This window comes from Eptatretus burgeri, chromosome 7 (assembly GCF_056783735.1).
Source record: "Eptatretus burgeri isolate ZD-2024b chromosome 7, Ebu_testis_v1, whole genome shotgun sequence".
Classification (NCBI taxonomy): domain Eukaryota; kingdom Metazoa; phylum Chordata; class Myxini; order Myxiniformes; family Myxinidae; genus Eptatretus; species Eptatretus burgeri.
The window spans coordinates 68768619-68793274 of record NC_140967.1 but is presented as its reverse complement, the minus strand read 5'-3'; the positions used below and the strand labels follow the sequence as shown (position 1 = coordinate 68793274).

At 45.6% G+C, this 24656-nt stretch overlaps 1 protein-coding gene across 5 annotated transcripts in view; it reads right to left on the bottom strand.

The window, feature by feature from the left end:
* Positions 1-24656, bottom strand: part of LOC147023483 (uncharacterized) — a 134211-nt gene that overhangs the window by 47058 nt on the left and 62497 nt on the right. For all 5 annotated transcript variants that reach the window (XM_085888928.1, XM_085888926.1, XM_085888927.1 and 2 more), the window contains 2 exons: positions 7053-10211; positions 6868-6966 (listed from right to left, as the gene is read on the bottom strand). In XM_085888928.1, coding sequence (XP_085745054.1) covers positions 6868-6966; positions 7053-10211 — 3258 coding nt within the window. The remainder of the gene's footprint in view (positions 1-6867; positions 6967-7052; positions 10212-24656) is intronic.

Here is a 24656-nt window from a genome sequence, read left to right as displayed (position 1 = left end):
GACCAGATTATCACTTTATCGGCTTTAAAGCCAGTTAATTCCCTGAACGCGTAGTGGCAGTCAATGTCAGGAAAATGATATATATATATACCAAAATGAGGACAGGTTGACGGACGAGATCAGACTGGAGTCTCCATGGACTATGATGTTCGCGGATGACATCATGATCTGTAGGAAGAGTAGGAAGCAGGCTGAGGCGAGCCTTGAGAGGTGGAGGTACGCACTGGAGAGAAGGGGAATGATAGTCAGTAGGAGTAAGACGGAGTACATGCACGTAAATGAGAGAGAGGGTGGTGGTATGGTGCGGTTGCAAGGAGTTGAGGTGGGGAAGGTGGATGGGTTTAAATACTTGGGATCAACTGTCCAAAGTAACAGAGAGTGTGGGAGAGAAGTAAAAAGAGAGTGCAGGTAGGATGGAGTGGGTGGAGAAGAGTTGAAGGAGTGATTTGTGACAGAAGGGTAGGGGCAAGAGTGAAGGGGAAAGTATACAAGACGGTAGTGAGACCAGCTACGTTGTATGGTTTGGAGGCGGTGGTGCTAACAAAAAAAGACAGGAAGTGGAACTGGAGGTGGCAGAGTTAAAGATGCTGCAATTCTCGTTGGGAGCGACGAGGATGGACAGGATAAGGAATGAGTATATTCGAGGGACTGCGCAGGTAGGACGGTTTGGAGACAAAGTGAGAGAGGCGAGATTGAGATGGTTTGGACATGTGCGCAGGAGGGAAGCGGAGTTTATCGGGAGAAGGATGCTGAAGATGGAGCCGCCAGGCAGGAAGAGAAGAGGAAGGCCCAAGAAGAGGTTCATGGATGCGGTGAGGCCGGACATGCGGGTGGTTGGAGTGTCAATGGAAGATGTGGAGGACAGAGCGAAATGGAGACGGTTGATCCGCTGTGGCGACCCCTAACGGGAGCAGCAGAAAGAAGAAGACATATTCATATATATACCTATATATACATATCTGTAGATGGGTTGGGGATAGGTTGGGATTTTAAATGTCAAGATTAGGGATGGGTTCGGGTTGGGATTTTGCATGCGAGGGTAAGAGATAGGTTCGGGTTGAGATTTTGCATGTGAGGGTAAGAGATAGGTTCGGGTTGGGATTTTGAACGTGAGGGTTAGGGATGTGTTCGGGCTGGGATCAGGTTGGGTTTTTGAACGAGGGTTTGGGATGGGTTGAGGTTTTAAATGTAAGGGTTTGGGATGGGATTTTGAATGTGAGGATTACGGATGGGTTTCGGTTGGGATTTTGAATGTGAGGGTTAAGGATTTTAAATGTGAGTGTTAAGGATTTTAAATGTGAGGGTTAGGGATGGGTTGGGATTTTGAATGTGAGGGTCAGAGTTTTGGATTTATGTTAGGGTTCAGGTTGATTATGCTCCCTGCTCTATAGTTTCTCACTCACACATACCAACAAACAAAAGTTAAGCCTGGACTGATTATTCAGTGTTTGGGGTTCACAGATCTCAAAATGTCCCCCATTACACATAGTATATATAGTATTGTTTATTTATTAGTTTAATACCTCAGTGGATGCCCCCTGCTATACTCCACAGAGGTGTATAAGTGGAGTACTGTGAAGTGCTAACATTGCTTTCAAGGGTATTATTTGCTTAGTTTTTGTGTTTTGAATAAAATGAACCCAACATTTATTCTCTCTTGAAATCATAAAATTTTAAAGTCCAAGGAACTGTATCTATTACATCAACAATTTTAAAAAGTACAATAGTCCAGCTCTTTGTATAACTCTCAAATTGTGATTTCCACCGATATATTCTTCTGACATCACCAACCTTAAACTTATGATTTTTCAGATTAATCTCCTTTTTGTATGTTATTTTTGTAAATCTTTCCGATGGTTTTGATTTTGTTATTAACTGTATTGTAATTATCTACAATGTCCTAAATTCAAGATACCCATTGTTGAGAACTGACAATTGTGAATTTTTTGTGTAGTCTCTCTTTCAAAGTGCAATTAAAACACTCAATAACAACTGCCTTTCCTTCATTAAAGGTGCTGTATAATGTAATACCATTATCTTTCAGAAAATTCATAAATGTTTTGTTGTAGAACTCTGTTCCCTCATCAGTCCATAACTTCTTTGGTTTCCTTTTGCTTTTATGAAATATCTGTTGGAAGGCTAACATAAGAGTACAACCTCTTTTATTTTTCAAAGGAACAACCCACGCATATCTACTCCTCAAATCAATAACGTTGAAAGCATACTTGTATCCCTTATCATTATTGAGTTCAATTCAATCAGCAGACCAAATGTAATCAACCCTTGTTGAATAAACCTTCCTTCTTTTAAAGTTTGTGATTATTGGTTTATGTAATTAATTAGCTAATTGCTCTTCAATCTTAATGACATTATAAGAGTTTAAAAGTTTTTTGAATTACCAAGCCAAAGTCTCAATAAAGCACATCATCTTCTTCATGATGAACCGATCAACTTTTTCTCTCAATGTTGGATTTTGTATTAAAGACAAATTATACAACATTTCTCTATCGGTTTTGTGGTTTTCTTCCAACGTTGGGCTATTTCCATAATCAATATCATGCTTCATACACACTTCATCAACCCAATTTAGACCAAAGTTTAGGATTGTTAGCCTCATCTAATCTTTTATCCAAGTTTGTACCTGGACCACAGAAAGAATACCCCAGTAGATACAATTCCCCCAGTATTCCAGTTGTAAATTTACTCCCCAAGAAAAACTTTTGTATATCTCCCCCACGCTTTTGTTTGGAGATAAATTAACTCTTTTTAGAGCCACACACCGAACATATCACTTTTTGTATAACCCTATTATTTTTACTTTTAACATATGTGATATGTTTGGTATCGGTGTTACCTTTACATTTGAGACAAGAAATTATTGTCATTGTATTTATTTATGAGAAAAATTCATACTGAGTGCGAAAATCTTTGTAGTTTGAATCTTAATGTTGAGTACATTTGAATCTTAATTTTTAAACACAAATAATTCTGAGAAATGCCTTAACTCTCTCCTCCATTTATTTAGGGGGTGGGGAATGTAAAACTTTAACAAAGGTCAACATCACCAACATCATCAATAATATCATCTTTTCCTTCTTCCTCTTCTTTATCGCCACTTTCTCATTTAAATCGACTCCCTGAAACTGATGTTAATATTAATAATCTTGACACATTTTCACTAGCCTGTTGTTGGCTTAGTGGTTAGGGTGGCTGGGTTTGGATCCCAAGGTCCTGAGTTTGAGCCCCATTGGCTGCTGAATTAACACCAGGGGGTAGACTCAGCCAGTCATCCATCCGAGGTCAGCGAAATGAATACCAGTGTACTGGTCCTGGTGTATGCCCCGGTTAGAATAGGTGTACCATATCCCTGTGCGTCATAAGAGGCGACCAGGGTTGGTGTCAGGAAGGGCATCCGGCCATAAAACATTACCTCAAGAAAAAGAAAAAAAGCTAACCCCTGCTCAGCAGGGGAAAATGGCTGTAAAAACGGCTGTTTTGTTTACACATATTTTTACTCGACTTGTTAATTCTTTGTTTTCCTCAGTGTGTTGAGATTCATTTTTTTTCTGTAATACCTCAAAACTTTTTCTTATCTCACTGGTTTCCATTAAAAAAAAAATTCATTCTCTCATTCTCTCTCTCATTCTCTCTCCTCCCCTACTTCTCCTCCTTCTCCCTTGCCTCATTTTCTTCAACTCCTTCCTCATCCCTTGCAACCCTTGAATCATCTCCCCCATAGAATATCATACATATATTCATCTGGATTTCTTGATATTCCTGTATCCAAAATAATTTATTTTACAACAGGAAACCAATAAAATCTCTTCTGCATTTCGAAAAGAACTTTGTGTTTTATCAACATAAAAACCTTTTCAAAATTATTTAACATCTGAGTTAAATCCAAACTTGTTGGTTTGTTAACATCAGTATAAAACCAATCTTTTAATGAAAACCCCCCAGTTTTATGTTGGAGAACATATTTATTAAAATACCTAATACGCTTTTGTTGTCGTTATGCTTGCACACAGAAATGATAATTTTCTTGAAAACTTATTGCTGTCGTTTATGTATCAGAAATATATGACAGATTAATATGATGACAGGTAATACATCCCCAACCTTCCTATTGCTAAATCAGTTTGTATTCCCTTACTTATTATGTAAATTCCTGTTTTGTGTTTTCATGACATAAACTATGGCAAAACCATTATTGATTTTAGCCACATTAAATTCCGTTATTTGTTGTTTGCCCACAGTGCTTCCACAAATCTCATTAGCTCCACCAAATGGATAATATTCTTCTTTGCGAGACTGATTAAATTCTTTCAGGTCTTGTAGGTTTATTTTAAATGACCAATTATACCCTAAATCATTCATATCTTATCCCCAAGGTTCTATTCTCATAAAAATTACATGCCCTTCTTTATAAAATTTGGAACTGTGAATTCTGTATGACCCAGAGATAAAATTAACATTTCTGTATCTTTGGAATACATAGCCGTTATATTTAATGATTTTTAATATACTTATGTTGTGATAAATCACTTAATCTCATCAAGTCATTCACGTCTGAAGGGCTTGGATGATTTATAAATTTATAAGCATTTTTCATATTAATATTTTTGGTTATACTACATTTCTGTCCACCTTTGTATCATAATTTGACAAATCAATATCTAACTCTTGAGTTAGACCAAAGTTAGAACCATCTTGTCCAACATGTAGCCTGGTGTTGGCTCAGTGGTTAGGGTGGCGGCTTGGGATCCGAGGGTCCTGAGTTCAAGCCTCGTTGCCCGCTGAATTAATTCACCAGGGGGTTGACTCAGCCTGCCATCCTTCCGAGGTCGGCAAAATGAGTACCAGCTTGCTGGGATGACCGAGTCATTCAAGTATCCTGCGTCAGAGTGGCGACCTGTCCAGGATTGTGCCCAATAGCCAAGGAGACTGCTTCGGCAGCACCAACGCTCTGTACAGAGTATGGTCCCAATGGACTTTCCAACATACTGTCATGGCCAAAAATATTGGCACCGCTGCAATTTTTAAAAATAATGCACCACTTCTTCCAGAAAATTGTTGAAATTTCAAAATTTACATTTTTCAAATTACAATTTTTACATTACAATTTTCAAAATTTCAAAGATTTACAAAATCTTTGCTATTTCTACACAGAAATACTAAAATGGCCCAGACAATATTATTGGCACCATTTATAAGTTGTTAGAAATATTTAGATTTCAAGCAGGTGATTCTCCTTGACTTTAGAATTCAACTCACTTTTGGTGAGTTGCAAGTGCCTGCAATATAAATATCACTCATTCAACCAGTTTGAATAGAGAAAAGGAGTCATTCTGCTGTTTTGTGTCACTGTGTGTCCTGCAATGAGCATGGAGAAAAGAAAAAAAAAACAGAGAATTGTCTGAGGAGGTCAGACACGAAATTGTAGCCAAGCATGGACAATCTCAAGGCTACAAGTCCATCTCCAGAGACATTGATGTTCTTGTGTCCACCATACACAATGTTATCAGGAAGTTTAAGGCCCATGGCACTGCAGCCAACCTCCGTGGACGTAGTCGCAAGAGAAGACTTGATCGAAAATTGCAGCGAAGGATTGTCCGAATGCTGGAGAAATCACCTTGATCAACTGTGAAACAGATTCAAGCTAGCCTTCAGACACAAGGTACGACAGTTTCAGATCGCACCATCCGTCGCCAACTCAATGACAGGGGGTTCTATGGTAGAAGACCCAGGAGGATCCCACTTCTGAGAGAAAGACAAAAGAAAGCCCAACTGGAGTTTGCCAAAACACACCTGAACAAGCCAAAATCCTTCTGGGAGAATGTCCTGGGGTCAGATGAGACCAAATTAGAGCTTTTTGGTGAAGCACATCATTCCTGGCTGGGGTTTGAGAGCTTTTACCATTGCGGTTTAATAAGGAATAGATTCAGAATCTGAACGTCTCTGATGTCTTTTTTTCCCCGCTAAAAATAACACCTCTTTAATGTTAGAGGGATATGAGCAGTGGTATCCCTTATATGCAACATGTTAGTGCCCATCCCAAGTTGCTTTGAGTCATGCAAGGATCAACCAAGGTCATTCATAGCATAAATAGGCAAGACCAGACCAAGTGGGACAGGAATATTGTTACCTCCATTGTCAACCAACTATTGTTACCCTCTCTGTGACACAATCCAGTTGGGAAGTTATCTCCATGAGTGACATAAATTTTTGGACCCAATGATATTCTCAGAAAAGTTAATTATTTAAAAAACAAATTAACGATTTTTTTTTTATTCCACATACTGCTGTCTTTCAGCTGGATTCCCACATTGTCAGATTTTAATCTGTAACTTCCAGGATCCTGATTTCATTTCCTCACTGGTTGACCAAAGTACCTGCTTCAGATATAAAAAATAAAAAATAAAAAAGTGGGAACTTGAGCAATATTTGAATATCGAAAAGTGATAAAATGTCTATCTTCAAAGCACAAGCTCCACACACCCCAAGAGCTGATATAATGAACAAATTTCATCATATCACGTGGAGCCTGGTGTTCGCGTCGTGGTGAGAGTGGCGGCTTGGGATCCTAGGGTCCTGAGTTCAAGCCCCGTTGGCCGCTGAATTAATAGACCAGGGGGTTGACTCAGCCTGTCATCCTTCCGAGGTCGGCAAAATGAGTACCATTGTGTACTGGTAGAGGGGCACTGCATCAGCAACACAGTCACGCTTCCAAGTAATGATAGCTACCATGGCAACTAAGCTGCCATACGCAAGAAGAAGAACATGTCACGTGACCATTGACAAAATCTTTCAAACAATAACTTGTCCAAGTGAAAAGGTCTACATCATGTCAAGAGTGCAAATTCTTACGTCTTTTCCCAAGACAGATTTCTTTGATTGTTGACAAGCCATGAGGTTCCAGTCTGTATTCTCAAAGTGCAACTGTATAATCTTTTCATCTTGCTTGTTCTGCAACACATTGCAGGAGTCACACTGGTAGCATTTAAATTCCTTTCAAATACAATACCAGAAAAACTTGTGAGATACTTTCTTACCTCAATGAATTTTTTGCAAAAATCCAGGCCGATTTCAACCAAGATATTCTGAAGGGTTCTAGATCTTCTATCATTTCTCTGAACATTGAGGAACTTCTGTTGGAGCTGTTGCATCTTCTGCACTTTATGTTGTTCAAAATGTTGTCGGCTCTGTTTTGGCTGAAGGTGCCCCCGCTCTTGCAGGTCCAACCTCATCGAAAGCTGCTCCCGCTCCTGCGGGTCCTGAGTCTTCGTCAGCCGCTCCCGCTTTAGCAGGTCACACATCGTCCTCAGCTGCTCCTGCTCCCGTAGGTCCAGGGCATGTGGTAGGTGCCTCCGTTCTTGTTGGTCTCGCAATGTCAGCAGTAGCTCCCGCTCTTGCGGATTCAGCATCGTCGGCAATGGCTGCTGTTTTTGTGAGTTCTGTGTCATCGGCCATGGCTGCTGCTCTTGAGTGTCATCTGTCACCGGCAGTGGCTGCCTCTCTTGTTGGTCATGCTTTGTCATAAGCAGATTCCGTGTTATCGGCAGCAAATTCCGCTTAAGCGGGCCCCGAGTTGTCGGCAGCAACTCCCGCCCAAGCGGGCCCCGAGTCGTCGGCAGCAACTCCCGCTCAAGCGGGCCCCGAGTCGTCGGCAGCAACTCCCGCCCAAGCGGGCCCCGAGTCGTCGGCAGTAACTCCCGCCCAAGCGGGCCCCGAGTCGTCGGCAGCAACTCCCGCTCAAGCGGGCCACGAGTCGTCGGCAGCAACTCCTGCCCAAGCGGGCCCCGAGTCGTCGGCAGCAACTCCCGCTCAAGCGGGCCCCGAGTCGTCGGCAGCAACTCCCGCCCAAGCGGGCCCTGAGTCGTCGGCAGCAACTCTCGTTCAAGTGGGCCCCGAGTCGTCGGCAGCAACTCCCGCTCAAGTGGGTCCCGAGTCGCCGGCAGCAACTCCCGCTCAAGTGGGCCGCAAGTCGCCGGCAGCAACTTCCGCTCAAGTGGGCCCCGAGTCACTGGCAGCAACTCCCGCTCAAGCGGACCCTGAGTCGGCGGCAGCAACTCCCGCGTCATCGGCAGCAACTCCCGCTCAAGCAGGCCCTGAGTCGTCTGCAGGAATTCCTGCTCAAATGGGCCCCGAGACGTCGGCAGCAGTTCCCGCTGAAGCGGGCCCAGAGACGTCGGCAGCAACTCCCGCTCAAGCAGGCCCAGAGTCGTCGGCGGTAACTCCCGCTCGTGCAGGCCCCGAGTCGTTGGTAGTAACTCCCGCTCTTTTGAGTCTCGCATCGTCAGCAGCTGCTCCTGCTTTTGTGGGGTCTGTGTCATTGGGAGCTGCTCCCAATCTTTTGGGGTCTGCATTGTCGGTAAGTGTACCTGCTCTTGCGGCCACTGCAAATGTTGATTTTGTAGCTCTTCCCGTTTTGGTTCCTTCAACTGAGGCAACTCATCCTCTTCTTGAATGAGCTGTCTTTGTTGCTGAAGCCAGCTCATTCGTAATCCTTCCTGCCAAACTTCAAATGGCTCGCTTTGTTTTCTCACAATCTGCTTTTGGGACTTCTGCAGCCACAATCTCTGATGCTGTCCATCCTGCTCAACTATTTGCTGCTGTCCTTGTTGATGCAGCTCCTGTCGTATTTGCCTCTGTTGCCACACTTCTTGATGCTGTACCATTTGCTGCTGCACTTGGTGTATGACCTGCTGTTGCTTTTGTGGCTGTGGCTCTTGCTGCTCCTGTTGTTGCAAACCTAGCTCCACTTGATGTGGACAATGTTGAAGTGCTTGCATCTCCAGCTGCTGCTCCTGGTCATCGTCATGTGGTGGTGGTTCATGACGGAACTCCTGGTCTTGTAGTTGCGGCCCATGCTCTTGCAGTGGTAGCTTGAAGTGCAGCGCCTGCTCTTGCGATGGTGGTCCGAGGTTCTGCTCCTGTAACATCAGCCTGTGCTGCTGCTCTTGTGACCACTGCTGCTCCTGCCTTTGTGGTAGCATCTCTTGATGCTGCTCCTGCTCTTGCAGTGATCGTGTATCGTGTTGCTGTTCTTGCTCTTGCTCTTGTTCTTGCAGTGCTGTTGAACCATGATGCCGCTGCTGCTGCTGTTCTTGCGGTCGAGACAGGTGCTGCTGCTCTTGCGGTTGCAGTGCTAGCAGTGCGTGTTTCTGCTCCTGCTCTTGTTGATTATTTCCATGCAATTGCTCCTGCTGTTGACACAATTCCTGTTTGTGTTCCTGCTCTAAAAGCCCCTCCTTATTTCTTTGCTGCATTGGTTGCAGTGGCTCCTCATTCTCCTCCTTCAGTTGATGCTCCTGATTTTGCTGATGTTTTTGTTGTCCAGATGTCTGCTGCTGGTCCTTATGTCGATTCAATTCCCTCTGATGATGTTTTAATTGTCGCACCAACCATTTCTGTTCCTCATCTAGTTGCCGCAGAAGCCAGTGTTGTTCTTCATCAAGTAGCTGTTGCCCTTGCTGCTGCTGCTGCTGATCTCCTAGGCCCTGTTGCTGTTCACGCCGATGCAGCTGCCGCTGCTGTTCTCGGAGTAGAAGCTGCCTCTGTCTTCCCTGACGATGAAGCTCTGCACAGCCCTCATGTTCCTGCGGCTCCGACCGACCACTGAGCTCCAGCGGCTCCGGCCGACCATCGAGCTCAGGCGGCTCCAGCCGACCACTGAGCTCAGGCGGCTCAGGCCGACCACAGAGCTCAGGCGGCTCCGGCTGACCACCGAGTTCAGGCGGCTCCGGCCGACCACCGAGTTCAGGCGGCTCTGGCCGACCACCGAGCACAGGCCGACCACCGAGCTCAGGCGGCTCCGGCCGACCACCGAGCTCAGGCGGCTCCGGCCGACCACCGAGCTCAGGCGGCTCCGGCCGACCACCGAGCTCAGGCGGCTCCGGCCGACCACCGAGCTCAGGCGGCTCCGGCCGACCACCGAGCTCAGGCGGCTCCGGCCGACCACCGAGCTCAGGCGGCTCCTGCCGACCACCGAGCTCCTGTGGCCGAGACAGGCCCCCACCCTCCTGTTGCCCCGGCAGGCTCCCACGCTCATGCAGCTCCAGCCGGCCCCCATGATCCTGCAGCTCTGATTGTCGCTCTTGTTTCACCATTGAGTGATGTTTTTGTTGCTTTTGATTGTCTTTTTGTTGCATCGGATCGTCAAGATTACAATCTTGTAGCTGAAGGCTGTGCCTCCATTGGTGCAACTCCATCTGGGAGATAAACAAATGAACAGCACCATTAATCATTGTTTCATGAAAGCAGCAATTGATTTTTCAAAAGGCAGTTGTATTGATTCAAAACAATAAAAATTAAAAGAAATTAAAAAAACGTGTGAAACAAATGCCAAAACATTCATAACCTTCCTCAACAGTATAGAAAACAATCCATGTTAAATGAGGGGGGGGGGAAAGAAAATCGAATTGCATATGATGCAAGGATGTAGATAAGCCTCTCTGCTTACTTCCAATCCTCAGCAAGGTCATGGAATCCATCACAGTTGATATGAAATCATTCCTTTTCTCAAACATCATCGTCTCAGATCCCCAATTTGGTTTCAGACCAGGTCACTCCACCTTGAACATGCTGCATCTCCTCACCCATCATTGCATAGAGGCCCTCAATATTAGACATGAGATCAGGGACGTTTCTCTGGACATATCTCGTGCTCTTGATACAGTCTGGCATCCTGCCTTAATCCACAAACTCTCCACATGTGGCATCCATGGCCAACTCCACATGGCTTACTGACTTCCTCTACTGCCTTAGCCAACATGTGGCTCTCAAAAAAAAATCCTTTCATATGCTCTCCCTGTTAAAGCTGGAGTACCCCAAGGCAGTGTCCTCGGCCCAGTCCTAGTCCTGATCTTCATAAACGATCTCTCTGAATCTCTGGAAAATCCTCATTATGTATTTGCTGATGACTCCACCCTCTGCCGTGACATCCCGTATCCTTCAGACAGGAAGGCTGCAGCCTCTTCCCTCTCTTCAGACCTTGACAAAAATCACAAGATGGTGAAACACTTGGAATATGTCTTTCAATGTCATTTTTCTGCAGGAAGGATCATAGACATCGTGCTCTTTGCAGTTTTGAAGGAGCAGGAGTTCGGGATATTGAAGGAAGGGTAAATGACATCGTATCAGGTGACGGTCAGAAGGAGTTAGTTGTGGTACACCGAGAAGCAAATGATTGAGGGAAAGTTTACTCAGAGGTTTTGAAACTTAGATACAGGATATTGAGTAAGTGACTGAAAGCAAAGGGTTGTGAGGTCATGTTTTTTGGGATTCTCCCAAGATTAAGAAATGATACAAGTCTGAAGATGACAATGGTTCACGAGCGGTATTTGACGATGTAGATTGTTTCAGAAGTCAAGGATGAGACAATGTGATAATTTTTGACCAAGTTATAAAAATGATCAACATTATGTGGTAGAGTGACAGGTTATTAGCTGCAAAATGTCAAAAACCCAGTTTCGTTCAACAACTTTCAAAATTTGACCTTTGCATAGCCTTTAAAGGTCACAAAACAATGTTGTGGACATTAAAATAAGGAAGCAGGATATGTGCTATAGCTTATTGGAGTTAGTTCGTCGAAGAAGGTCGAAAACCCGGTTCGATTCCCACAACTTTGAAAATTTGACCTATGTGAACTTTAAAGGTCAAAGGTCAAGGATTATGACCTTTGGTGCAAAACTTCCTCTGGAACATTCCAGGAACAATACAACGTCATATAGGCTATATGGCATTTCGCACTCCTCGGATTATCTATACTATGATGAAATCAGTGTAAAAACAAAACTTGAAGGGGGCGCCACGGGCAAGGTGTTCGAGATAGAGCAAGATGGTTTCAAGACTTTAGGTGGGGAATGACCTCAATATTATGCATAAAAAATATTGTCATCCTAGCTCTCAAAGTTTTGGCGGTCGTATGATTTTTATGTAAAAATTCGCAATTTTCTAAGTTCGTGACCTTGTAACCTTGACCTTGGGATGAAAATGAAAAATCGAGCTCCGTGGGGCTATGCAGGTGCCATTGGGCTCACCAAATACCGAAACCCCTGCCAGATTCGATAAACCCCCTCGGAGAAGATGGATTTTTATGTCAAAATTCGCAATTTTCTAAGTTCGTGACCTTGTGACCTTGACCTTGGGATGAAAATGAAAAATCGAGCTCCGTGGGGCTATGCAGGTGCCATTGGGCTAACCAAATACTGAAACCCCTGCCAGATTCGACAAACCCCTTCGGAGAAGGTGCAAATTGAAATCGGCTACCCCCTAAAAACACGTTTTTTTAGGTGTGGCTCCGCCCATAATGGGCACACCATGCCCATTCTCAGGAAAACACAAATAGATCATGATATAAACCTCCCACCAAAATTTTTATCAGGATCGGATAAAAACCCACGGAGCTATGCTCGGGACAGACAGACAGACAGAGAGACAGACAGAGAGACACACACCAATAACGAATATAGTGGTCACTTACTTTTTCGTGAACCAATAGACATGATATTTAACCTGGTGTTGGCTTAGCGGTTAGGGTGGTGGTTTGGGATCCTTGGGTCACAAGTTCAATCCTCGTTTGCCGCTGAATTAACACCAGAGGGTTGACTCAGCCTGTCATCCTTCCGAGGTCGGCAAAATTAGTACCAGTGTAGCAGCCAAAAGGATGCACACGAAGGGAAGGGGTATCGATGGATTTATTAAATCTGAATTAGTGTGGCAAAGGCATGAGCCGAATGGCCTCCTCATGCGCCTTCATTTCTTGTTAAAATTATGAGCAGAGCAAAATATGTCAACCAATAGCTAGAACAAGCCGGTAAGCGACGAGGGATTCGCTCGGATTGAAGCGCTGGATACGATGCTATTCATTCTGACCGATCCACCGACAAAGATTCATTGCCAAGACGTATTGGTTCACATACAATTGTTCCTCTGCCTGGCAAGATTTTTCGTATTGCGTATTTTGCCAACTGGCACTCCTCATAAAAAATGACGGTAAATAGACACCCTATTTTTGAAGGACTACCATTTGAAAAATAATCAGTTTGCTGGTTTGTGCTGTGGAGCCTCGCATTGCAGGCAGAGAGACACACACACACACACACACACACACACACACACACACACACACACACACACACACACACACACACACACACACACACACACACACACACGGAAAACCCGATAAACTTCTCTCAATGCTCTTGTTTGACCACACCTCCTGAGCCACACAATATTTTTCATAAGCCACGCCCACTTTCCTACGCCACTCTCACTTGAAGTAATAAATAATTGCAGGTGGTGTGTGGGTCGTGGAATCGTGTATGGAAAATAAATAAATAATTGGAGGCGGAGTGTGAGTCGTGGAATCGTTTTCGGTAAATAAATAAATAATTGGAGGTGGTGTGTGGGTGGGGAATCGTTTTCAGTAAATAAATAAATAATTGAGGCTGGTGTGTGTGGATCGTGGGATTGTTTTCGGTAAATAAATAAATAATTGAAGGTGGTGTGTGGGTCGTGGAATCGTTTCGGTAAATAAATAAACATATTATTAGAAATCCACAAAGACAGAAATGCCGGTGATTCCATTTATTTTGGATCCTTTTCACTTTGGTCAATAACGTTTGGATCGAGGAGAGATCGAAGGTGGAACAACGGCGTAGTTCCTTACAAACACTGTATACACACCTTAAATGACGGTAAATAGACACCCGATTTTTGAAGGACGACCATTTGAAAAATAAAACCTCAATCAAAAATCGGCTCAAGTAAAATTTTCTAAATATCTCGAAGTGTTTAATTCCGAAGTCTCGTTTCTCTACATTCAAAACTGAAGGACAGGTATTGAAAAGACTGTACGCGGTTTTTCGGCCGCTGCACAGCAACGGGTGGTTGCTAGGCAACGAAATTCAAACGCACACATTCCCAGTATATATTCCACCTGGTGGCAAAGTTTCATCAAAATTGGTTCGCTGGTTCGTGCTGTGGAGCCTCGCATTGCAGACACACACACACACACACACACACACACACACACACACACACACACACACACACACACACACACACACACACACACACACACACACACACACACACACACACACACACACACACACACACACACGGAAAACCCGACAATAAGGGATATCTAGCATATATAGCAAATCCAATAATGGTGACGGGAGGAAGGTTTTGCATTTAAGAGGCAGTGGGAATCATTTCAGGGACAGAGCATCTCCAGAATGATGGCCATATCTATACTAATAAAAGGGTGTGTGTGTGTGTGTGTGTGTGTGTGTGTGTGTGTGTGTGTGTGTGTGTGTGTGTGTGTGTGTGTGTGTGTGTGTGTGTGTGTGTGTGTGTGTGTGTCCTCCATAACTCCAAAACTATAAAACCTATCAGTCTGAAACTTTGCATGCATACTAAGAAAACTCCAAGAAAGTGCAAGAGCGAAAAATGGGTGTTTGGGTTAATTAGAACACACCTTTTGAAGATGTTTTTTTTGTATACCTTGTCGAGGCTTGTGATAGAGCTAACACACAACACACAGCAAGGGGGGCATGAGACAAGAGGGGTGGGAGTGGGAAGGACAAAACAGTGGGGAACAGAGACATTAGGAAATATGTGGAAGGGAGAGGGATGGGGCGGGGAACATGGGGAATACAAGATGGACATTACAGGGACTTTCAGGAAGGAAAGCAGGGAATTTGAAGGAGGTGGACTTGGGTGGATTATCGGGGGAAGAAAAGATCAAGGATTTGGATAGGGGATGATAGGTGGTGGTGAACAGCTGTTTTGAAGGCCTGGAGGGAAGAATAGGATTGAATTGAGTGAGGGAGTTTATTCCAAAGGTGGGGAAAAAAAGAGGAATGAAAGAGTGAAGGTGAGCAGTGATTCGTGATTTTGGTAGTTTTACTAGAAGGGGGTTGTTGGCGGACCTTGAGCGCCCTGCGGAAATGTGATGGGGACACATCACAGAGAGAGCAGGGGGGGGGGCGAGGCTGGAGAGGAGACGGTAGAAGACAGAAAGACCAACGACCAGCCTGCGGTGAGAGAGTGAGAGGCCCAAAGACTCAGTCTCATTGCGGGAGATGCCAATGATCCGAAATGCCTTGGTTTCCACAGTGTGAAGCCGAGAAAGGTGGGAGGCAAGAGCACCAGCCCAGAGGGGAGAGCAGTACTCCATCAGGCTGCGGACGAAAGCTTTGTAAGTGGTCAGGAGCTCAGGTGGGCTGAGGAAGGACTTTGCACGACGGAGGATTCCCAGTCGGCGACTGGCTTTTGAGGCGAGGTTTGAAATGTGGCTTTCCCAGGAAAGGTCATGGCAGATAGTGAGACCCAGAAGCTTGAAGGAAAAGCCTTCTTCCAGAGGATTGTTGAGAAAGTGGATGGGGGGGTTTCTAAACGGTCCTTTCGGAGAGACATAGTGAGAGTGTGAGATTTGTCCGGATTGAAAGACATGTTCCACGTGTTGGACCAGTTTGTGATTTTATCCAGATCTGCAGTGAACGAAGAAGCTGCTGCTTGCCGGTCTGAGGGATGACCGATGGTACGGCAGAGGGTGGAGTCATCAGCAAAGAGATATAGAGGATTCTCCAGAGAGTTGGAGAGATCATTCATGAAAACCAGAAAAAGAACAGGGCCCAGAACGCAACCTTGAGGAACTCCAGCCTGGACAGGAAGAGGGGATGAAAGAACTCCATTTAGGGCCACACGTTGACTGCGACAGGAGAGGAATTAACGGCCATATTTAATTATATCCTTCATCAAGCGATCCTCAGCCACTTCGCTGTCTGGGGTCTTCAGTCATTTCCTGGGTAACTTCGCTGGGGTCTGAAGTGGCCTGCTCAACCTTACCTCGACTTGGAACAGGCCACAACGATTTATTGCTGATAAAGTTGTTGTTTTCACTTTCCTCACTCATATTATCGAATGTCTGTTCATCATAGCTTCAAATTGTTGGGTACATTGCAATGCTTATAAACATCCGGAGACGTCAGCGTTCGTGGCTTGACATTTTGGGAATCTCCGGGAGGTGTATGTTTAACGTGTGCAAATCGCGTACCAAACTAGCCGTTTCTTAACAACCGTTTCATTGGAGTGCTTGCTTGAGTGCTTAAGCCACTTGGCGAGCGCTCTCCAAGCTGCTTGGTTGTTTGTTTCGGTAAAGTATCCATGCTCTCAGGAGAACATCAGCTTGGTATTGGCTCAGTGGTTAGGGTGGCGGCTTGGGATCCTCGGGTCCTGAGTTCAAGCCCCGTCGGCCGCTGAATTAATACACCAGGCTGTGTCCCATCCTTGCTCTACCCCTCCCAATACAGTGCAGCACCCTCCTCCCACATCTCTCTGTCTCTGTCCTGGTGCTTGCCTCCGGATGTGTCCCAGCAGTATTTATGTCCAGACGAGAGGTTGTCTCCGGGCCATGTTTATCATATGACCGGAAGAAAATGGATTTCAGACATTATTTTTTTTCCATCCTCATTGTTATTCTATGCAGAAGCATTTTGATGAGATGGTATGAATCGTAATTAATGCTCCACAGCACGTCTGCCTTCCCTTCCTCTCACCTCACACTGTCTTCCCTTCCCCCACCCCTCCTCGCTCCCACACCACTCCACCTCTTCACCCCCCCTTTCCCCTCTTTTTCTCCCCCCCCCACCCCCACCTTCACTATTCCCATCAGCGAAGTAGCGGGTCGTATTTGCTGGTGCTCAATAGAAAGGGGGCAGCGAGACTTGCAGTGGGAAATGAGGAAGGAATTAAGGCTTTTTTTAGGTCAGCAGAGGGTGGGGAAGCGATGAAGGAACTAATGATGTAATTGTGATTGGTAAAGCCAGACAGGAAAATAGAATATCAGGAAGGGAAAAATTAAACGTATTCTTTACCATCACCAGGAGTTTGAATAATAAGATGGAAAAGCTTGAGGCCAAAGTAGATAGCGAGGCGTATGATATAGTTGTAGTAAATGAGACATTATTTAAGGAGGAGAGTAACTGGAGAACAGGATTAGAAGGCTACAAGGCATTATCAGTGTGATAGGATGGAGAGAATAGGAGGAGGAGTTGTTATCTGGGTGAAGGACAGCATTGCATTTATGAGAAAGGGCTGACATTAAGGAGGGAATTAATGTTGAGGATTCTGTATGGGTGGAGATTAGAGATTGTAAAAAAGAGCAAGATACTGGAAGGATGCTTTTATAGGGCTCTGGGTGTGAAGGAAGGAGGGAGGAGGAGTACATGAAGAACTCAAAAGGGCATGTGGGAGGGAAAAGTATTGATTATGGGTTTTTTTAACTTGCCAGGGATAGATTGGGTCCAGGAACAAGGAAAGGGCAGAGCGGATGAGGATTTCCTTTCTTTAATCCAGGATTGCTTTTTAACTCAGTTTGTGGATAAGCCCACAAGGGGGAGTGCAGTGTTCGAACTCCTTTTAAGTAATGATCCCAATATGGTGGAGGAGGTGGAGGTTGGGGAGCATTTAGGATCAAGTAACCATAACATTGTGTGTGCAAAAACTCTGTTGAGGGTTAGAGTTCAGGATAGTAAAATGAGGCTATTCAATTTGAGGAATGCAAACCTTGAAGGTATGAGGAGAGAGTTGGGTGATATAGATTGTGAGAAGCTAACAACTGGACAATCAGCATCAGAGAAATGGGAAACCTTCAAGGAGCAAATGTGTCGAGTGCAGAGAAAGAACATTCCAATGAGGTGTTAAACTAGAAGCAGAAAGAGGCCAGGGTGGTTGAGTAATGAGATAAGGAATACTATTAAAGGAGAAGCAGAAGGCATTTATGAGGTATAAAATAACAGGACTTAAGGTCGCTTTATATCAGTATCAGAGTAAACAGGGGAAAGTTAAGAAAATAACTCGGCAAGCCAAAAGAGAGTATGAGAAGGACATGGCTAAGAATATTGTTGCGGGCTGGGGTCCGGTGGCGAGAACGACCGCGAGGTGGGGAAAGTTACGTCGTCTTCCACCAGGCTCCCGGAATTTTAGGCCGTCACTCATGGATAATTCCGTGACGCGGTGGGTCACTTAACCGACCGTTGACGCCAATACCTCCACCGCGTAGCGTAGGGTCTTTTTGTCAAGAACCAATTTACCTAATTAACCACGCGGTATCGTCTACCAGGGAACCACGCCCTCGGTACGTCTTGCCCGAACCAGATCACTCTACCAACTACAAACTACCTTTCCGGTTCGGATGCAGCCGAGCGGACCCGCCAAGAACGTACCGGCGAGAATGAACAGATTATCGGGAATGAAGACCCGGCTAACCTCAGATCCAAACCATGCTGGACCAATGGAGGAAAAGACAAAAACGAACTAGGAACATTTCTGCAATAATTTAATTACAATAAAGCGAGGAAGGTTGTGTGGTAGAGGTAACAGGTTTATTGGGGTGTTGTGCAGGGGAAGATGAGAGAGATGCAGTGCAACAATTTTACAGCAACTTATAAAGCAGACACAGAGCAGACTTGTCATGAGAATAATACAGGCAAGATTTACAAAGTTCGAATAACTTATACAGTTTATACTTAAAGACGGCGCCACACACTGAGACACACACTCGGACAAAATAAACCCAGTTGAATAGCAAAGCACGTTTTCAGCCAGGGAGGGAGGGAGGGAGCTGAGGTTGCGGTGCTCGGTACCTGAGTTCCGGGGAAAGGAATGCTCCATGGTGTGGCACTTGGCAATGGTCGTGCGGCTCGGTCCACGGCCGACCGCGTGGAGACTGTCGTTGAAGGAGCCCGGGTCGAGTAGAGCGGAGTACGAGGTGGGGATCAGGGTTTCCAGCTTACTCCCAAGACGACTCACTTTCCAGCTGACCAGATGACTCACTTTCCAGCTCACTCGCTCTCCCTCTCAGCACTCCAGACTACGAACCCTCCGACCCTCTCAGCCTCCCAACACTCCTCAACCGACGACTCTCTCAGCCCGAATGCTCCTCAACCGACCACTGTCTCAGCACACTTCGTAATTTATAGATCAACCTCAGCGGGAAGGGGCCTTGGTGAAGCAGACGTCACTGTTCGCCCTGATTGGATGGGGCTTCCATGGGGCCGCCCTTTCTGGGCGGGTTTCGGCCATACCGGGAAGCCCGCCCACTCCACACGTACAGACTCGCCAAAAAGGAACCACTGCAAGAGGATTTTGCCTCGGACAGCGAGTCGCCGGTTGGGTAAGTAGGCGAACAAGCGTTTGTTCAGCCCATGCGAGAGGAAGGTACTGTGGTTCATAATGGAGGGGATATAAAGATTTATTAATCTGACTAAAAAAAAACATCACAACGCACCAATTTGATTTCCCACTAAACACAAGGAGGGGTTCCATCTACACATATACTTAACGGAATAACTGACTTCGGAACAACTGTATGTTTGTATGCATACGGTTCCTTGAACCGTAACACTACCCCCCCCCTCCCTTGTGCTGGACTCAACGCGAGTCGTTAACATCCATGTGGCATGCAGGTGTAGGTTTCCCCTCGTACGTTTTACCTCCAGATCTCTGAGTGCGACATTTGAATACATGTCCCAAAAATAAATAACCTAGTGTGTTGCGTAACTAGTTCAAGTCCCATTGGCTGCTGAATTAACACCAGGGGGTTGACTCAGCCTGTCATCCATCTGAGGTCGGCGAAGTGAGTACCAGTGTACTGGTCCCGGTGTATGCCCCGGTTAGAATAGGTATACCATATCCCTGTGCGTCGTAAGAGGCGACCAGGGTTGGCGTCAGGAAGGGCATCCGGCCATAAAACATTGCCTCAAGAAAAAGCCTAACCCCTGCAGAGCAGGGAAAAATGGCTGTAAAAACGGTTCAGTTGTGTTGCGTAACTAAACTCACAGACTCATTCGGACAACTTAACTGCATTGCCGGCACTAAACAAACAACAGGTGGGTTTGGATGATACACATTTCTAATATTTACACTAACCATGGCTCAGGACCTGTGACTTGAGGAGAGAACGATAGTAAAGTCAACATTTGGGTTGAGTGCACAGCAGGCAATCGACGATCGGGCGTCTTCAGAGCCTTCAATGGTCCTTTGTTTGGTCGGTGAACCCCCCTTTTTTTTCGTTTCTGGCTGCAACTCACCCTGACACAGCAGGCCATACGCCGTTTCACAGGCCATTTGAACTGGCCTTTATGTAACAAGGAGACATCCGGGCTGCTCAGTGCAGTCCCCGGTAACGCGGCTGCCTGCAGGGCAGTCCTTGCAAACACTTTCAGAGATGGTCCTGCAGCACATGGTGAGCGTTGTGACATGGTAATGCAAACAAAGGCATGGCAGGTATGGCAAACGGAGTCAAGGCAAAGGCAGGAAAAGCATGGCAAATGCAGACCAGGAAAGTTGCACTACGACAGGTCGGCAGATGAAGCTGGCTGGCTTCGGTGTGGTCTCGTGAGGTTGTGGAGGGAGTGTGGTGGCGGCGGCCGGTCTGAAGATGGGCTCGGACGTACCCTACGGTCTCCCCCCAACCTATCGCCTATGCCTGTCCTTGTCCATACCCACCCCCATTAGCTTGTAACAAACACCACGGAAATTAGACTTTTTATTATTTTTTTCTTATTTTATTTATTTATAATTTTACAATTACACGTGTCGCTAACCTACTTATTGTCTTTGTTCGGCTAACCTGTCCTGTCTGTCTATCCCAAATCCCTAAGATCCCTTTTTGAGAGGATTGAGGAAGAGACAAGTGAATCTGTCTCGAGGCCCAATGCAGCCTCAGTATAACTTCCACATTTTCCAGAAATTTTCCAAGGTGAGTCCAGCAGCCTACGAACAGCGAAGGGATGGATGGTGCGAAGGGGTACAAATTTCCTATCTATCCTAGCATTTATTAAACGTTAATCTATCCCCGGGGCTTTTCAACACACTTGTCTCTTTAAACGATTGGTTCGAGCAACCACGATTCCCGTCACCTGTGTTGGTGTTCATTATTAATTTGGGCCTGGCCCGCAAATTTTCTCTCGTGCTCTTGCACAATTTCATGGCTGGACAGCGTGGCTCATTGGCAGGGATACCCATCTGCCGAACTCGAACTATGGCACCCCCGGGTCACTGAGGCTGTCTCCGCGCCTACCTACTCCTTATGAACGTGGGGAATGCCCTCTCTGGCATCTTCCCCATCGATGCCCACGTGGCATTTTGGTGCTCCAGGTCCCGTTTCCGTGGGCTACCCATGCCCATTACACTAGCTTGGTCCCTTGGACCCATGGCCTACTCTGGCCGACTACTTCGGTGCCCGGGGTGCCCTCTACTCAGTACGCATATTTCATCAGCCACGCTCCCAGCCAGTCAATAGACTCCTTCAAAAGGTTTTGTGCCTTCGTTCGACACCAACAACAAACCGACATCCGTTTTGGTTCATTTAACTAACCCACTAACTAACATTACACGAACCCTGGGTTCCTTTGGGTGGAATTCACTCCTCCGGAGTCTTCGGGCATTGTCACCGCTGCCCCCAATGCTACCTCTGGGTTTGGCTGCAGGGAGAGGTCTTCCTCACAGGTGTTGGCGTGAGACACAGATTCTTCTCATAATGTTTCAGAACACACCTGTACCAGCTCGTCTTGGTCCGCCATGTTTCGTACCGATATTAACTAAAATTTGGATCTTGCGAAGGGAAGGGGGGGGGGGTTGCCAAGCACACCCCTAGTCCGAATCCCATAAATTTCTCTGTGGAGGCGGAGGGGTTCGAGATCCCACTCCTGACACCAAACTGTTGCGAGCCGGGGTCCGGTGGCGAAAACGACCGCGAGGTGGGGAAAGTTACGTCATATCCCACCAGGCTCCCGGAATTGTAGGCAGTCGCTCACGGATAATTCCGTGACGCGGCGGGTCGCTTAACCGAATGTAGGTAATTTGGTCACAGAAAACTTGGTCACGGTAAAACGGTCACAAGGTAATTTGGTCACGGTAAAACGGTCACAAGGTAATTTGGTCACGGTATTATTATTATTATTATTATTATTATTATTATTATTATTATTATTTTTCACTGCATTTAAGGCCAGTAAGGCCCAAGAGCAGTAATAAACAAACATTTTCATTTCATGGCCAGCGAATCTTGTTATATTATAATGGAATGTTATAATATAACATTATAATGTTATAATGTTAAAATGGACTACTATAATGGAATTGGAATTTAAAAGTTGAGAGAGACAGAATCAATTCCATTATAGTAGTCAGTAAACTTGGTCAATAAGTCATTATGCCAACAAGATTCGCCGGCCATGAAATGAAAATGTTTATTACTGCTCTTGGGCCTTACTGGCCTTAAATGCAGTGAATAATAAATAATAATAATAATAATAATAATAATAATAATAATAATAATAATAATAATACTGTGACCAAATTACCGTGAACAAATTACCTCGTGACCAAATTACCGTGACCGTTTTACCGTGACCAAATTACCGCGCCCCGTTTAACCGACCGTGGATGCCAATACCTCCACCGAGTCGGGTCTTTTTTATCTGGAACCAATTTACCTAATTAACCACGCGGTGTCATCTACCGGGGAACCACGTCCTCAGTACGTCTTGCCCGAACCGGATCACTCTACCAAATACCTTTCCGGTTCGGATGCAGCCGAGCGGGCCCACCAAGAACGTACCGGCTCGAATGAACAGATTCTTGGGAATAAAGACCAGGCTAACCTCAGATCCGAACCATGCTGGACCAATGGAGGAAAAGACAAAAACAAACTGGGAACATTTCTACAATAATTTATTTACAATAAAGCGAGGAAGGTTAGGTTATGTGGTACAGGTAACAGGTTTATTGGGGTGTTTTGCAGGGGAAGATGAGACAGATGCAGTGCGACAATTTTACAGCAACTTATAAAGCAGACACAGAGCAGACTTGTCGCGAGAATAATACAGGCAAGATTTACAAGGTTCGAATAACTTATACAGTTTCTACTTAAAGATGGCACCAAACACTCAGACGCACACTCGGACAAAATAAACCCAGTTGAATGGCAAAGGATCTTTTCAGCCAGGGAGGGAGGGAGTTGAGGTCGCAGTGCTCGGTACCTGAGTTCCGGGGAAAGGAATGCTCCATAGTGCGGCACCTGGCAATGGTCGTGCGGCTCAGCCCATGGCCACCCGCGTGGAGAATGTGTTAGTAAAGGAGCCCCGGTCGAGTAGAGCGGAGTCCGAGGCGAGGATCAGGGTTTTCAGCTTACTTCCAAGACGACTCACTTTCCAGCTCACTCGCTCTCCCTCTCAGCACTCCAGACTACGAACCCTCCGACCCTCTCAGCCTTCCAACGCTCCTCAACTGACGACTCTCAGCACGAATGCTCCAAATCGGACCACTGTCTCAGCACACTTCGTAATTTATAGATCTCCCTCAGCGGGGAGGGGCCTTGGTGAAGCCAACGTCACTGTTTGCCCTGATTGGACGGGGCTTCCATGGAGCCGCCCTTTCTGGACAGGGTTTCAGCCATACCGGGAAGCCCGCCCACTCCACACGTGCGGACTCGCCAAAAAGGAACCACTGCAAGAGGATTTTGCTTCGGACAGCGAGTCGCTGGTTGGGCGAGTGGGCAAACAAGCGTTTGTTCAGCCCATGCGAGAGGAAGGTACTGAGGTTCATTATGGAATGGGATATAAAAATTTATTAATCTAACGAAAAAAAACATCGCAACGCATCCCTTTAATTTCCCACTAAACACAAGGAGGGGTTCTATCTGCACATATACTTAACGGAATAACTGACTTCGGGACAACTGTATGTTTGTATGCATACGATTCCATGAACCGTAACAATATTAAGCAAAATAGCAAGGCTTTCTTCAAGTCTATCAGGGTAAAAAAACTGGTTCGGAGCAGTGTGGGCCCATTGAGGAATAGCACCAGGAGAGTGGTTAGTGATGAAAGTGAGATGGCAGGCTTATTAAACAGGTATTATGCTTCAACATTTAAACAAGAACAGTCAGGAGAAATGCCAATAGTTGAAAGTGTCTATCAAGGAGGTGAGGAAAGGCTTTTTACAGAAGATCCAGGTTGGAATGGAGGAAGTACAGGAACAGCTAGGAAATTTAAAAGTAGATAAGGGAAGTGGTTGAATAGTGAGGGAAGTGGTTGACCAGGGAAACGAGATGTTAACGGGAATTTTCAATAGCTCTCTGGAGGCAGGACAGGTACCGGAGGATTGGAGAGTTGCAAATGTAACACCATTATAAGAAAGGATCCAGAGAAGAATTGGGAAACTATTGACTGCTTAGTTTGACTTCAGTTGTGGGGAACATGTTGGAGACATTAATTTGGGACCAGATGAAGAACAATTTAAATAAATACAAACTAATTAAAGGGAGTCAGCATGGGTTTATCAAAGGTAGTTCTTGTCTAACAAATCTTTTAGAGTTCCATGAAGCAGTTTCTGATTGGATGGATGATGGAATGGCAGTGGACATAGTATATCCCGACTTTAAGAAGGCATTTGATAAGGTACCACATCGGATGTTGTTGGCCAAAGTGAGGGCTTGTGGAGTGGCTGATCAGGTAGCTAATTGGATTGCAAACTAGCTTCGTGATAGAAAGCAAATAGTGGCTGTGAGTGGGAGGATGTCTTGCTGAGAGGATGTAAGTCATGGGGTACCTCAAGGAACAGTACACTAGGAC